Source organism: Desarmillaria tabescens, assembly GCF_030435595.1.
Source record: "Desarmillaria tabescens strain CCBAS 213 chromosome Unknown EV420scaffold_4, whole genome shotgun sequence".
Classification (NCBI taxonomy): domain Eukaryota; kingdom Fungi; phylum Basidiomycota; class Agaricomycetes; order Agaricales; family Physalacriaceae; genus Desarmillaria; species Desarmillaria tabescens.
Window position 1 is genome coordinate 1,538,761 of NW_026848303.1, and position 14,762 is coordinate 1,553,522.

The window sequence follows — 14,762 nt, forward strand, 5'->3', positions numbered from 1 at the left end:
CAACAGAAGTATGTCTGGCCCCCAAGCAGACCAATGCTTCACCTGAATCATCAAGGGTATGAAACCGACTGCCATGCTGGTACGCGTGCATACATGGATCCTAGACCTCTCGGTTTTGCAGACATTTCATGGTCTTGTTCTATTCTTGCTATCGCTATCTCTCTCTGGCTGCCGTCCTCATATCACGGTACTCAAGAAGCTGATGCTACTCGTGAACTTCTGCTTGCAGTGACGCGCATCATTATGGCGTTGAAATAGATTGCGTGCTAAAAATACTGTGACCTCTCATATCTGATGATTCTCATGCATAGAAAAGTACCGGTGCATAGAAATGGCACTTACTCATAAAAGAAACAAAACAGATGGTGCAACCGTACCTTGTGTTCAGATCGTATGGTGCATCTCTTCTTCCGACAGTCGCTTATCGGTCTTCTGAGTATAAAGTTAATGGTATTACAGCTAGAATCCCACCCTTGAAGTCACCTATCCTCTTGGGTTCTCTCCTCACTTGAAGATGCTCTCTGCCTTCTTCGTGCTCTCCTCGCTCATCGTCGCCGGGCTTTCAAGCCCTGTCGTCATTCCCCGAAGCCCGGTAACCCTTCCCATTGTGAGGAAATTCAACTTCAATGGGACGAGCACCATCGTAGAACGAGATCGGGCACGAGTGGCTGCACTCCGATCCCGCGCAGATGGGGCAAGGAATGTGACGAGACGTGCTGTCGTTAATGAGGACGTAGATAACGTTGCCGTTGTCTACTCAGCTTCTGTTGGTGTTGGTAGCCCTGCCACATCCTGTGCGCATTTCCCCCTCCGCCGCTAACTCCTTCGCATACTAACCGTACATATACTAGACGACTTGCTCATTGACACCGGCAGCTCAAATACTTGGGTTGGTGCAGGGACTAGCTACGTACAGACATCCACCAGTACCCAGACCTCCAATCGAGTCGTAAGTGGTCTCATATTCATCTTCTTCAACCTTCTGATGGTATCTACGCAGTCTGTTACCTATGGTTCCGGATCATTCTCTGGTGATTGATAACTACTAAGTACACACTTGTTATCTCTGCTAATCATATGTTTTCTCCAGGGAGGGAATACATCGACCGAGTTACTATCACCTCAGACTTGATCATCGAATCGCAGTCAATCGGTGTGGCTTCCACTTCTTCCGGGTAAGAGTCTTGAATCTTGGCGCCCACAAGCACCTACTGATCTTATTATAGCTTTTCTGGCTTTGACGGTATTCTTGGGTAAGTCACGGATCGGTCATTGCAATGCCGATCTTCCTGAATGATTTGCAAATGATAGAATCGGACCCGTGGCGCTCACTGAGGGTAAGTTATTGTTCTACCACGTTGTTCATGTGCTCTGGTCTAAGTTTGTTCTAGGCACGTTGTCTCCGGCTACCACTACACTCATATCCACTGTCACCGATAATCTCTACAGTCAGGGCTCAATCACAAATGATGAAATTGGCGTGTACTTTGCGCCTACGACACAAGAGGAGGTCGTCAACGGAGAACTTTCCTGGGGTCTGTATCTAAAATTTTGCTGTAGCACATAGTTTCTGTCGCATACTGATTTCGATTCTATTCTAGGTGGCTCGGATAGTTCCAAAATTACCGGCAGTATTGGCTATGCGTACGTATTTTTATCTCGGTGGGATATTTGGCTTCATGTTGAGGGCCGTTCATACAACAGACCAGTTACATCTACCTACCCCGCAAGCGTATACTGGGGTATTGACGAGTCCATTACGTATGGAACCTCGACATCAATCTTGACTTCCACTGCTGGTATTGTCGATACCGGTAAGAATCTTCAAATCGGCCTTCCTGTTACGTTCTAACTGAGTTGAACGTAGGAACTACCCTCGTCTACATCGCTTCTGATGCATTCGCACGGTACAGGACGGCCACTGGGGCAACCCTGGACAGTACCACAGGTCTTCTTCGTATCACCACCGCTCAGTACGCCAGCCTTTCCAGTCTCTTCTTCCATATCAACGGTGTAAGTTTTGTACCGATTTTTGGTCAGCCGTGGCTAATTTTGCCCTCAGGTATCGTACGAGCTCACACCCAATGCTCAAATCTGGCCTCGTTCGCTGAACACGGCTATCGGTGGCAGTTCCAGTGCCGTCTATCTGATCGTCAACGACATTGGCACGAATACCGGAGAAGGTCTCGATTTCATCAACGGATACACTTTCTTGGAGCGTTACTACACGATTTTTGACACAGCAAACTCGAGGGTCGGGTTTGCAGCGACGTCACAGACCGATGCTACTACGAATTAGGGAGACACGAGTGCATATTCTAAGGCAGCCTCTATCTAAATCCAATGAATATTTAAATATTGTCGTGATTATGCGGTCTTACAAATAGGGAATGTCACATCTGATTTCGCGAGCTGACTGCGATGCTTTGCTTGACCAGAGTTAATATCCAAGAGTCGCTGTCTTGTGCAGTGTACACCGCTCATATGGTGATATACTGATGGAGGTTTCAGTAACACCATGGCGATCGTCAATGCGATGTTACCAACCAAGTCCCGATTTGCACTTAGTTATCCACTACTCAACCATCGTGTGCCTTCGGTTTTTTGATTTACTCTGAAATACTATACAGCTATCATCCATGTACCTGGATGGAATTATGCGTAATAAAGAGATCATAAAGAAAGTAGATTATACAGACCAGTTCTTGGCACCAAGAAAACCATACCCGCAGCTAATAGATACAGGAGCAATGACAGAAGGAAATTAGCGATGCACCCGACAAGTATGAAAGCCATATCAAAAGAAGGGAATGTCTGTTATCCCCAGTCCTCTTCCAGTTCTTTGGCTAGGAAATCGTCATCGACCTCGACCTCTTCTTCCTCTTCATCGTCATCCTCTTCGTCTTCTTCCGCTTCTGTCAAGTTCGTAGCGCTTACCGTCTCCTTTAATGAGGATCCCTCGAGCTTCCTTTTTTTCGACTCCGGACTGCCTCCGTCACCAGATGTCGATGGTGTCGCACTTCTCGACCTTGTTCGTTTCCTTGGTGTATTTGGTGCGCTACGATCCCTTGTCATCCCCCTGCGAAAGCCAAGCAACAATAAGGCACACATACCTCTCGTCATCTGGGTCCCAGACCCTATATCCCTCTCTCTGTGTATCTTCATCCTCGTCATCATCGCTCTCATTCATGGCAGCGTCAACCTCGTCATTGATATCATTCCAATCAATCTCACCAATCTCCAGCTCAGTTCCCACCTCATGGTGGTGTTTATCCTTATCCCGCACGACGACGCCATGCGTGAGGACACTTTCTCTATCCACCCCAGGATCCATCAGGTACGGAGTTTCGTCCACCCGCTGCCAAAGCGTTATACAATCAGTGAGCCATTGGGCCCAGACGACTTTGACTCCCGGTCGTTTTGAGCCGTGATTCACTTTGTCCGTGCCAGGCTATGGGATTGTTCAGTGTCATGGGGACAAGGAAGAGAAAAGGATGACCTTGGCCGCGACGACATGGGTGACACCTTCGACAAGCTCCGCAGAGCACTTTGCGCCAAACGTGCGCGCCATTTTCCACACTTCAGACGATTCGGGTTTCGTATCCATCGGGAAGAGACTAGAGAATACAATATGCACTCCTTGAAGAACTTTACACCGTATGCTGGGTATAATTTTCTGTCGAAGGGAAGGGTTTAGTGCAAGCCGATGTATGTCTCACTCTCCCTACCGTTACATCCCGTTCATCCTCCTCGCGTTTTTGTTTGCTCAACAAAGCGTCATGGGCATCAAAGAAACGTTGGTGGACTTCGTCAAGTAGCTTATACCTCGTCAGACGTTTGAATTATCTCTTCGTGCGGAAACCTTACTTTTAGAACACGCTCCAATTCGTTGTCTTGACTTTTCAACAAAGCTTTTTTGTGGTGACTGGTCTGTTTGTGATCGTGTGTTGGACTGACCTCCTTTTCTTTGGCTGTGTCGTCACTGTCTGCGAGTTGCTCTTGCATCTTTGCTAGTGGCCTTCCTTCTACCTGAGCTTCAAGTGCGATCGAATTCTGTGTTATCAGCGCTTGGGTGGACGAGGACGCGAGGGCAGAACTTGGTACTTTGGGAAGGAATGCAGAGTTGATGTCTCCAATACCCACGAAAAAGTCGTCTGGGGAAAAACCATGAGATAAGTGGTACAGGGTGGGAAGACGGGTACAACATACAGGGAACAACTTTGATAAGGTTGGGACTCCATTCCCATACATCCCCTCGATCATCAATGATCACTACCATGGATGTGTCACAAGGGAACAGTCGTTGTAGACTTTTCTGTGTTAGGCCTACTCCCATGTAAATAAGAAATATGATAGTAATTGGCTTGGGACGCACTCCCGCTCTCATCTCGACTGAGCAGCCTTCCACCGAAAAGGTTGCCGTCCGGGTCAATAGCTGCACACACTTGTTCAGCGTAAGCACGCGTGCCCATAGTGTATACGTGCATCTCGTATTTGGCCGCGACTTGTTGCAGGAAGTTTTCCCACCCAGGTCTACATGCGAAAGTGAGCGAAAGAAAAAGAGGCAAATGAGAAACGAACCGAGGCTTAATGTAGTACATGCATCCGTCCTGTTCAATGGACTTGCCCTTGCCCTTGACTTCATACGGTGCCCCGAATGATTCAGGCCCCAGTTTGAACTTCTTGACGTCCTTGAGGGCCTCCCAGTTGGGATTACACTCCTCATCGTCGGTATCAGAAGATTCCTCGTCCGGCTGTACACCGTTCCCATTCTTCTGTTGATGTTTCTCCTCCCAAGCCTCACCTTCTGCTATCCACTCCCCAACAGTGGGGTCCACAGTCGCATGTACGATTGTCTGGTCGAGATCCACGATAAGCGACAGCTTGCGCGCTTTGATCAAGCGGTCTGCTGTCTCGCGTTCGATGCGCTGAGCCTCCTCGAAGGACACAGTAGGGCCATTAGCAGAATGTGTCATTTGAATAGAAGCGCGTGAAGTGTCCGAGAATCCGATATAATCAGAACTAGCATGGGATCTCAGGACCGCCTGTGCCTACTATTGATGGAACATGGGACTCACTTGGTCATGTCCTTGCCGCACAAAACACACAGTCCACCAAGCTGCATCCCGTGTTTGCATGGTTCCTGTATTACCACAACAGGCTTATCTCTCGCCCTTGCTGCAGTAATGACATCTCCAGCCTTGATATTCCATGATTGAATGTCCCCATCGATAGCACAGTCCCAGGTCCCAAACCGAGTCTCTGGGTGGCCACCTTGAGGGGTGGACAGGAAGGAATAGCTCAGCAGACGGACTCCACGCTGAACGGTGCTCGCTGTGGGCGCGTCAATAGAGGATATCTTGATTGGGTATGGAAATGAAGGCGGGAGAAAGATTTCAGTGGGTGTTTCTTCCGTCATGGTGGTGGCGGATTCGGAGTGCAAAGGCCCGCTTTGCCGGATCATGAAGTTTCTTGCCAGCTTCCTGGCTTTCTTCTCAACATACTGCGTTCGTCTACTACGATTCATAAGTTATCACCTATTGGTTGTAAGAGCAATAATCGGGGTTTCTGAGAACCATTTATCCAGCTTTTCATCATCAGAATCGACCCCAACTATATATCCCACGCCTTCTTTTACAACAATTTTTGTCTTTTCATTACTACCCCAGGGAATCCTGGGAGTCCAAGCCACAAGATGCGCTCCCATATGCGTAATGACATACCGAGCCAATGGTATGTCCTTAGACGGAGAGTACGCTTTCAGAAACGAGTGGGTCATGTCGTAAGTCGCAAGCGCACACGTCGGGTAGAAATGCCCTAACAAACGTAACTCTGCGCAGAACTGGCCCAAGTCGTGTCCAGGCAGGCCTGTCTTTGCGAGCTCCCGGTCGATGACTGATATACTTTTTATGTTGGAGTCTTCATCCAGGCTCACCAGGACGTTTCCAGGCCAAAAGTCCCCCATGACGAACTGCGCAGTGATAAGTACAAGGCCTTGCATAGCAAATTTGGACTCACTGAACTCTCGGCAGACATAATTTCGCTCTGCATTTTTGATGCTACATCCTTTACCACCTCCAAGTCCTTTGCTTCGATATCAAGGGGAGGATCTGACAAAGCAGGTAACCGATCCTGCCCACTGAGCGTCGACACTAGCCGCCCATACGTGACGTACGCCGATATCTGTTTGGCCTGAACGTTCGTTTTGAACAGGTCCAGGATACGCTTGTCCGCATTCCCGTTTGTATGAACCAGCTTGATGAAATGACCTAATGCCTCCCCGATCATCTTTGCCGCGGCGGGAGAATAGTTCCCATCGGTGAACAATTTCTTTAGCGTAACGGTCCCCAGGCCACAATCATCCATGACAATCACGTTCGCCTCGTCGTCAAAGAAGTGGACACGCGGGACAGTCACGGGCGAATCTTCGGGAAGCCAGCTGGTGATCCATCCCATTGCTCTCACTTCGAACGTCTGCGTGCGCATTTAGGGTTTGACTCTCACATTGAAATTTGCACTCGCCTGGCGATCCAAACCAAAGGGTAACCTTCCTTCACCCGAGCCAACATAAGGCTTGCCATGCTTAAGAATTACGGTTGACTGTCCTTTATACACCTGTGCCAAGTGTAATCGGAAGGTAGAGTTGCCATATCCGCCCGGTAATGATTCGATATGCACCGCATCGAAAGGAGTACCAGACAGGTAGGTTTGTATATCAGGGATTTTTGAGAGATCCGAGCCCTGGGGGGGCATGGCTAAGCGCTCGAGTAGTGGGTAGTTGGCTAGAACAAAACAACTAAAGTATATAACATTGACACTTTCGGTACCGGTGACCATGAAGGAGTCATATTTGCTGGCCATACACTTGGCAACACTCGACCTGCATGTATATTCAAGTGTCGATGATTCAAATGACAATTGTGATTGTTCGAAATCAGATGGAACAGTCTACTCAATGTAAACGCACTCTAGCTTATCATTCAATGAATGCCCTGCTCACGTTAATTTGTTGACGGAACAGATATCAGTGCGATTGATTGTTTCATGTCACAGTACAAAGAAATTCAACTACTGGCAGCTCGATACTCCACGGTGTACAAATGGGAAAAAGATGAAAAGTACAAGTTGGACATTTACAGCTTGTCGTAGTAAGTATCGAGGGGAGGAATCTCCATCTGTAAACGGTAATCAGTGAAGGAAAGAATAGCCACAGACTCAGACAACCAACCTTGAGACCCTTGCGTGTTCGGATTTGGTGAACGATTTTCTCGATGTTGGAGCCCTTGTCAAGGGGAGCTAAAAAGATGTTTAACAGCTGCAAAAAAAGCGACCAATCCGAAATACTCACATCCGCTCATGATTTCCCAGTGATCGAACACACACTGGGGGAAGGCCTGTCCAGCCGTATGCGAGCGAAGCTCACCATTGAAGCCGAAGGACTCGGAGACAGGGAGATAAGCCTTGACGGTGAACATGGGTGTTCCTGGCCTCTGCTCTTCACTGAAGACCTGGCCACGCCTCTTGTTCAAGCAACTGTAGATACCACCGATGGCGTTCTCGGGACACTGGATCTCCACTAAAGTGACAAACGTTAGAATTGAATTATGTAAGATTAAAACAACGTACCAAGGTAGACAGGCTCTTGGAGACCAGGAGTTGCGAGCAAGCAAGCAGCATAACAGGCACGACGACACGTAGGGATGATCTGTCCTCCACCACGGTGAATAGCATCGGCATGGAGCTGTAAAAGAGGATTATGAGCACTATTCCCAACGTTTGTAGTGACTATCAGCTTACCGTCACATCAAGAATGTTGAAACGAACACCACGCATGTTCTCTTCGGCGCAAACACCTTCCTTGGTCGCCCACTGGAAGGCAGCAACACAAGAATCCTTGATTTCGTTGAGGTACTGCACACCCTTGGTGACATCGACCATCAAGTTGGGTCCAGTGGTATCAGGACCGAAACACCAAATCTTCCTGGCATCGGTGACATCCCAGCCGTACTCGTCAGCGAGGACACGGGCGCGAGCCTTGAAATCATCACGAGAGCTGACTTTACCCTCCTCGATAGCTTTCGTAAGCTCCTCGTCGATGGGCATAGCCTTGACATATAAACGGTTGTGCTTATTCTGGGACTTGGACAAAGCAACGATGGTGGACTCGGCCTTCACGGTCTCACGATAAGGCACAACAGGGTCGGAGATCTTGAGAGGAACACCGGCGTGGTCTTCTTGGAGATCCTACACTCTAAATGAGCACCACATCATTTTTTAGGACAACAGTACATACCTTGAGACAGATTTCCAAGTGCAACTCACCAGCACCAGCAACGATGTGCTCGCCAGTCTCAGAAATCCAAGCCTGGACACAAGGGTCGGATTTAGAGAGACGCTTAAGACCTTCGACAAGCTTGGGAAGGTCAGCAGCGTTCTTGACCTCAACAGCAACCTGGACGACAGGGGAGACGGAGAACCTCATGACCTTCATGTTGTGCGCAGTTTCTGACGTCGTCAGGGTACCGCTCTTCAACAAAAACTGATCGATACCAACGAGACCGACAATGTTTCCAGCTGGGCAATCCTCAATAGGCTCAATGTAACGACCCATCATCAAAATTGTACGCTGGATGGACTTGATGAACAAGTCGTCCTTCTTTCCGGGGAGATAGTTGGGTCCCTGGATACGGATTTTGGGTCCTGAGCGGACAGTTCCAGAGAAGACACGACCAAAGGCGTAGAATCGGCCCTTATCGGAGGTGGGCACCATCTTGGAGACGTAGAGGACGAGAGGACCCTTGGGGTCACAGTCGCGGATACCGATGGCGGACTCGTCATCCATAGGACCTTCGTAGAGGGTCTCCACACGGTAGCGCTGCGCGGTAGCGGGCGAAGGAAGGTTGATGACTATCATCTCCAAGAGAGAATCACCAGCGGGAAGGAATTTTCGCATGACGACCTTAAGGAGAGCTTTACCCTCAAGATCACGCTCATCCTGAGCAAGCTTGATATCGAGCTTCTCCAACATGGGACCAATAGCGTCCTTCTTGAAGTTCATCACGGAATCGAAGATCTTGAAGATGGGATCGAGAACGAACATGTTGAAAGCACGTTCGAGGGGCTTTCCATCAGCACCAGTAGGTTTGGTGGTCCATTTGCGCGTAGCAGGGTTGAAGAAGTTATCACCCCACAGCTTGGCCATCATCTTTTCCTTGTCCACACCGAACTTCTTGGCGTATCGGGCAGCGAATTGTCGGAGGGTGAAACCCCATCCGTGGAGTCCAGAACCGAAGGCGACGGTACCCTTGTCGGGGTAGACCTGGACGTCACCGAGGGCTTCGTCATGGTACGTGGAGATGATAACGTTCACACTCTCAACGGTACGCGAGAAGGACTGGAAGAGGGATTCCTTGTCAACTTGCAGTTCGAGCAGGGCACGATCAACTTTGTTGATAACAACGACGGGTTTGATACGCTCCGTTAGGGCCTGTCGCAGAACTGTCTCAGTCTGGACACAGACACCTTCAATGCAATCGACGACGACGAGAGCACCGTCGGTGACACGGAGGGCTGCCGTGACCTCGGATGAGAAATCGACGTGCCCGGGGGAGTCAATCAAGTTGATCAAGAACTCGTTGCCTGTACACACATTCGCATCAAAACTTCACGAAAATTAGCCACATCAACGCACCCTCAGTCTTTTGCTTGATGGAAGGCAATTCCTCCTTGTCCACCTCGAAATACATGGAGATGGCCGTGGATTTGATAGTGATACCACGTTCTTTTTCATCGTCTCTCGTATCCGTAAACCGCATGTCGCCGGCCTTGGACGACGCAATGATACCCGCTTTCGATACCAGAGAGTCCGTGAGGGTGGACTTTCCGTGATCGACTACCGAAACACTGAGTGTCAGCCTAGCTCTGAGGGAGTCGCTACTGATAGGACTCACCATGAGCGATGACACTCATGTTACGGATATTTGTCGGCCGGTCCATGAGGCCACGGATTTGATCTGGGTGAGAGGAAAATGAAGGTCATGAAGGAGCAAAGGAGAACAGAACGAGAGCACTAGCCTACTGTGAAGTTACTGCCATGAAGAAAATTTAATGAGCGCCAATAATGCGAGCGAAATGGACCACATACACCATGGCGTCTAAATTTTACAATTGTCAGATGAGAATATGAGTACAGAACAACCTCTGAAGGAAGGATGTCGTCAAAAGTCGTACAAGCCTGTGATGCGACTGTGAGAGCTGTTGGGAGGGTTGTTCTTCACTTCCGTTACCAAGCCTGTCTTATCGATCAGCTTTAGGGCAGGCCGATAACGTATCACGTGATGAACGGTGCCGTTCCAGAGTCAAAACAAATCCGCATGCGGAAGCGCGATGTATTCATTGGTTTCTACTCAATACTAGTACAAGACGCGACAAATCATTCGTAGTCATATCCAAGTCAGTTTCGGGAGCAAGAAAGGTACTACTCAATTAGAAAGAGTGCTCAGTTGAGTCTTTCCCTGTCGACGAGGTACTGGAAGATCCGGATGAGACGGTCTGGAGAATGCGATCTATGTAATTGGCGCCACTCCTAACACAGGGTGAGGATTTGACCAAGACAGCAGTCATAAAACATTCTTACCACTTCTGGTGTGTGAGGACGTCGCAACCAATTTCCTTTTCTTTGCGCTGGATGAGTTCCACGTACGCCAACATACCATCATCCTTGTAACGGGCCGCGAGCTCAGCTATAGCATATTTAGATTAATCCGTGCAACCAACGGAAGGCCACATACCTGTTGTTACAGCACCACTGTGAAGACCAGCCAAGGAGATCAACTGAAGGACAAATCTACAGAGCAAGCATAAGCATTCGTTGAGCATAACAAAAATAGACCTCATACCCTTCCTTTGCGAGCTCCCAAACAAAGTTTTTGAGATCAGCATCTAAGTTAAAATTTGTCAGGGTGATACCCCTCATCAGAGGAAGGCATTACGAACCAGTGAAACCATGGGCAGACCAGTTAAAGCTTGGGCTCAAGTTGTAGACGAACCACCTGGAGCAAATTAACTTACGTGTAACATCACACTCCAGAGCCCAGACTCACTTTCCAGGATATTTTTCACGAATCTTCCGAGAGAAATACCGTGCCTGTTCGAGATCGGGCGTCTTTGTCTCCAGCCAGATCAGGTCCGCATACGGAGCAAAGGTCATCGATCGCTTTATAGCCGCCTGTCGTATAAATCGGTTAGCACAAAGAGCCCACCAACAACATGTTATGATATCGCACCTCGACACCGCCCGTGAAGTGGTAGTACCCTTCTCTTGTTCGTGGCACTATAGGGAAAAAAACTCAGAGATACTGAAGTAGGGATCATAAAATGCACGCACGATCAGCATCCCAGAAGACGGCCTTGCCTAGAATATCCTTGGCAATATCGCGTGCCTCATTGGTCGACTTGCCTTCCACCGCAATGAGGTACGACTGGTACGCAGATGCCTTGTCCTCGATAGCTGATTCGTTGATGGCCTTCTCGACCGCTAAAGCACGAAATCAAGTCAGCCGTGCTACCTCATCTCCAAAGCAAAAACCCACCTTCGTTGAAAGTACACATCACATGGTCCTTCGTCCACTGCTGCTCAAGACCGTCGATCTCAGCCCCAGATGCACCGGAAGCCTCAGCCTCAGCGAGAACCTGTGCCATAGACTTGCTATCCTCAGTAGTAGTACCCAAAAGATACTCATGGTCGGCAACATCAATGTTTGAGGATAACAGTTTCCCAGATTCAGAGTCAGTACGAGCAATAAGCAACATCGTAGACTTCATAAGGTCCAACTGGAACCGGGCTGAAATAAGGCGCGAGACGTGAGTTGACGTCGGTACGAGCACTTTTCCTCCCAGATGTCCACATTTTTACCACCGTGCAGTTGGTCTTCTAGATGAATACCCGATGCACCGGATTCAGTAAAGAGTTTAGTGAGCTTCATGACTGCAGATAGACCACCATGTCTGATTGACGAATTAATAAATGGAACCAATTGAGAGTTAAGAGAAGGGTACGCACCCGGTATCAGCGTCTGCGACAATGGGACGGAGGTAATCGATGTATTCCATCTTTGCCCTCGCTTCGGGCGTAGCTGTCATACGCTCGTCATAATGCTTTTTATCATGTAACTGTTGAGCACGGAAAATACGATGAACTTGATTCGGAACCGTAGTATACGGATAGTCGCTACGTACAATCAGCACCACGCCCCATTAAACAAAGAGACCAAACGCACCCAAGGTCCGGTCCCACTTCATTATTCCCCTGTCGTCAAGACACTCGACGCCGCCCAACCAGACACATACACAATCTCCTGATACCTCGCCATCTGGGTCATCTGCACAGGGTCGATAGCCCCCATAGTATGCACCGGTTTCTTGGCATCCGCAGCCCGCTTCAAAACAGCAAAGAGCTTGTCAGCCAACAACGACGACGGGAGGGGCACCACAGGCAACGACCCCTGCTTCGACGCAACAGACGCAGCCGTATACGGCCGCTTGATATCAGCAAACCGGGGCTGGGCGAAGAACTCCTCCATCTCGGATACCCGCTGGTCGAACAGGGCGGATTCCTGGTCGAGAGACTGGAGGGTCGAGGGATAACGGGGTGATAGTAAGACATAGGCGCGCGCGACGCGACCTACGGGTAGGTAGCGGGGTAAGGTGCGAGAACAGAGCATTCGTGTTCACTGTTCAAAGGTGAAATACATGGCCTCCCTATGAGCACGAGACGAACATGCCTTTATAATCGGTTTAGGGCCAAGGTGGATCCGATATAGGTGTCCCGGTTCATAGACAATCCGGGGAGGAGGTCCAAAACAGACAACCATGACAGAAGCGGGGTAATTTGGGGACAATTTCATTTCCGGCTAGCAACTCCCAGAATGTATGCCGGATACCGGATGGCTTGCGGTCGCGTTCAAGTTTGATCTTTCATCTCAACACGTCGCGAAAAGCGTGTTCATGCTTGCATTCTTGTGTCAGTGGGCTCGCTACGATTGAAGGTGAAGGTTAGGACAATGTATGGCTCGGTTCAACTGGTCCGAAAGATGCAGTTTCAGACGAAACGCGACGACAACTTGGCAGCAGGAATCAAACGATCCTGAGCTTACCTCTCATCTTTCGCGCACAGCGTCCTACAACCATCTTATGAGCATGTCCAAATCTCTGAGCTTCGACTGGGCCTCACACTCTTCTCCGTTTCACGAACTCAGGCTTTCTTAGCGATCCCCCAACCGAACAAGATCTCTGAGAAATCCCAGATATTTCTGTCAAGTGGATATACTACATCTTCAAATTACGCGGTACAATTTTTGTACTTAATCAAACCCTACATACTTACAAGGCAAAAAAGTTTCCCCCTCGGCAGCTTAGCTTTCGCTACCGTTCTGAAGTGAACGTGCCTGCCAGCTGGATCCTACATGTTATCGTTCCACGTATCCACAAGAAAGCATCGTGTAGATGTGTCTCCGCGGTGGTTGCTTCTCACTAGTAAATGTTACACTTCTCCGTAGCGAGTCGGTGAAGCCCTAGGACGTTTCATCGACAAGTGGATGCGACTACCTTAGACCTTGTCATCCAGGCAAAGCGAATGCTTGCGTTCTCTATCTATGGTCGGCTCATCAAGAACAATTATTCACTCTTTGTGGCCCCTGGCTGAATATAAAGGTGAATGGTAACGTAACTTCAAAGGCTCATGATGCATTCCGTTTCGTAAGTTTCACCCTGCCTTTTATCAAACTTCCTGTGAAAGTCATACCAGCGACTTCTCATCTAAGGAGACGTTTTATGGCCTGGAGAATGACTTGGACGGGATCTGGGTTGCTGGCCCACACGGGATGAAGGTTCCGATTGTCAACAAGGAAAAGACTCGCGAAGAGGCAATGGAAATGTTGGTCGGTGCTCTGAACAGAGGCTGGCGCAAAGGCTCCCCCCCGTAGAGCGTGAACAGTAGTTCATCATGATACAACCTACTTTCCGAAGTCGATTGTACCTATGTACTTGATTTCAAAGCACCTCAACGATTGCCCTGCTGTATGTACGTTTCCTTGCCTTTCTCGTGACCTCGGAATGAGGAATAAATAACCACATGCATCATATACATACGCGAAATCACCACCCTCGACGCGTCTCAACTGCTGAGGCAGATACAGCAGCAGTGACACACCCCAGGCTAGGACTAAACCCCAAGTCATTCCCTTCCCGTACGCGAGATTTAGGCTTATCTGTCCTAGCACATAGGGTACGTCTTCCTACAAAGCCCGAGCCACCAAACCAGAGAGTATCAAGCAGATAAGACGCGTGCCGTCATGACAATTCACTTCGCGATAGGGCAAGTTCTCTCGCGTTCACAGATGGAGAATCGCAACACCCAGGCAAAGCAAGCGTTCACGCTCAACCCACGCAGGTGACCACCACAAGCAAGGTCGTAACGAACCTAGACTCGCCATCCCACCCCCTGCACAGATGGACTTCCGCGCCTGAACAATTGTCCTACTCTCCTCACTCAAATACAGGCACACAACATTCTCGTCGAGTTCAGCACGCGAAGCTAAACAGTTATCTCCTCCGGTGTACGACAACGTCGATCCGGTCCCTTCATTACAGCACAACGGTCCCATGAGCGCGTGTTCATTAAGCTTAATCGGATGGAGGAGACGCAAGGAGGCTGCATAAGGAAAGCGTAAACTTGCGTTTTGCGATCATTCCGGAGCAGGTGG

The 14,762-nt window shown here is 49.2% G+C and overlaps 5 protein-coding genes across 5 annotated transcripts; 1 reads left to right on the forward strand and 4 right to left on the reverse strand.

Annotated features, from left to right (window-relative positions):
- Positions 1-514: 514 nt before the first annotated feature.
- On the forward strand, positions 515-2,299 carry EV420DRAFT_1261348 (aspartic peptidase A1; the record flags this gene model as incomplete). The annotated part of the gene is made up of 11 exons (XM_060467062.1): positions 515-794; positions 852-949; positions 1,001-1,031; positions 1,091-1,175; positions 1,227-1,253; positions 1,312-1,337; positions 1,392-1,535; positions 1,602-1,644; positions 1,705-1,814; positions 1,868-2,013; positions 2,063-2,299. The coding sequence occupies 11 exons, from the start codon at positions 515-517 to the stop codon at positions 2,297-2,299; spliced, it is 1,227 nt and encodes a 408-aa protein (XP_060337160.1).
- Positions 2,300-2,421: 122 nt separating this feature from the next.
- On the reverse strand, positions 2,422-5,481 carry EV420DRAFT_1511138 (uncharacterized protein). The gene is made up of 10 exons (XM_060471550.1): positions 5,079-5,481; positions 4,582-5,022; positions 4,376-4,533; positions 4,210-4,326; positions 3,868-4,154; positions 3,729-3,818; positions 3,500-3,676; positions 3,114-3,451; positions 2,548-3,058; positions 2,422-2,495 (listed from the first exon to the last, which is right to left on the reverse strand). The coding sequence occupies exons 1-9, from the start codon at positions 5,462-5,464 to the stop codon at positions 2,818-2,820; spliced, it is 2,235 nt and encodes a 744-aa protein (XP_060337161.1). The 5' UTR covers positions 5,465-5,481; the 3' UTR covers positions 2,422-2,495; positions 2,548-2,817.
- Positions 5,482-5,533: 52 nt separating this feature from the next.
- Positions 5,534-6,753, reverse strand: EV420DRAFT_1261695 (kinase-like domain-containing protein; the record flags this gene model as incomplete). Its single annotated transcript, XM_060467088.1, has 3 exons — positions 5,534-5,971; positions 6,019-6,474; positions 6,505-6,753. The coding sequence occupies 3 exons, from the start codon at positions 6,751-6,753 to the stop codon at positions 5,534-5,536; spliced, it is 1,143 nt and encodes a 380-aa protein (XP_060337162.1).
- A 114-nt stretch (positions 6,754-6,867) lies between these two features.
- On the reverse strand, positions 6,868-10,275 carry EV420DRAFT_1511144 (P-loop containing nucleoside triphosphate hydrolase protein). Its single transcript, XM_060471551.1, has 10 exons — positions 10,145-10,275; positions 10,075-10,088; positions 9,951-10,013; positions 9,692-9,892; positions 8,294-9,639; positions 7,798-8,244; positions 7,627-7,741; positions 7,349-7,576; positions 7,229-7,296; positions 6,868-7,175 (listed from the first exon to the last, which is right to left on the reverse strand). Exons 1-10 carry the CDS (start codon positions 10,147-10,149, stop codon positions 7,134-7,136), a joined length of 2,529 nt encoding a protein of 842 aa, XP_060337163.1. The 5' UTR covers positions 10,150-10,275; the 3' UTR covers positions 6,868-7,133.
- Positions 10,276-10,351: 76 nt separating this feature from the next.
- EV420DRAFT_1511146 (isocitrate lyase) lies at positions 10,352-12,855 on the reverse strand. Its single transcript, XM_060471552.1, has 13 exons — positions 12,663-12,855; positions 12,345-12,626; positions 12,279-12,307; positions 12,062-12,229; positions 11,915-12,006; positions 11,592-11,891; positions 11,387-11,536; positions 11,286-11,332; positions 11,103-11,227; positions 10,992-11,051; positions 10,791-10,846; positions 10,637-10,742; positions 10,352-10,585 (listed from the first exon to the last, which is right to left on the reverse strand). Exons 1-13 carry the CDS (start codon positions 12,720-12,722, stop codon positions 10,486-10,488), a joined length of 1,575 nt encoding a protein of 524 aa, XP_060337164.1. The 5' UTR covers positions 12,723-12,855; the 3' UTR covers positions 10,352-10,485.
- Positions 12,856-14,762: the final 1,907 nt, after the last annotated feature.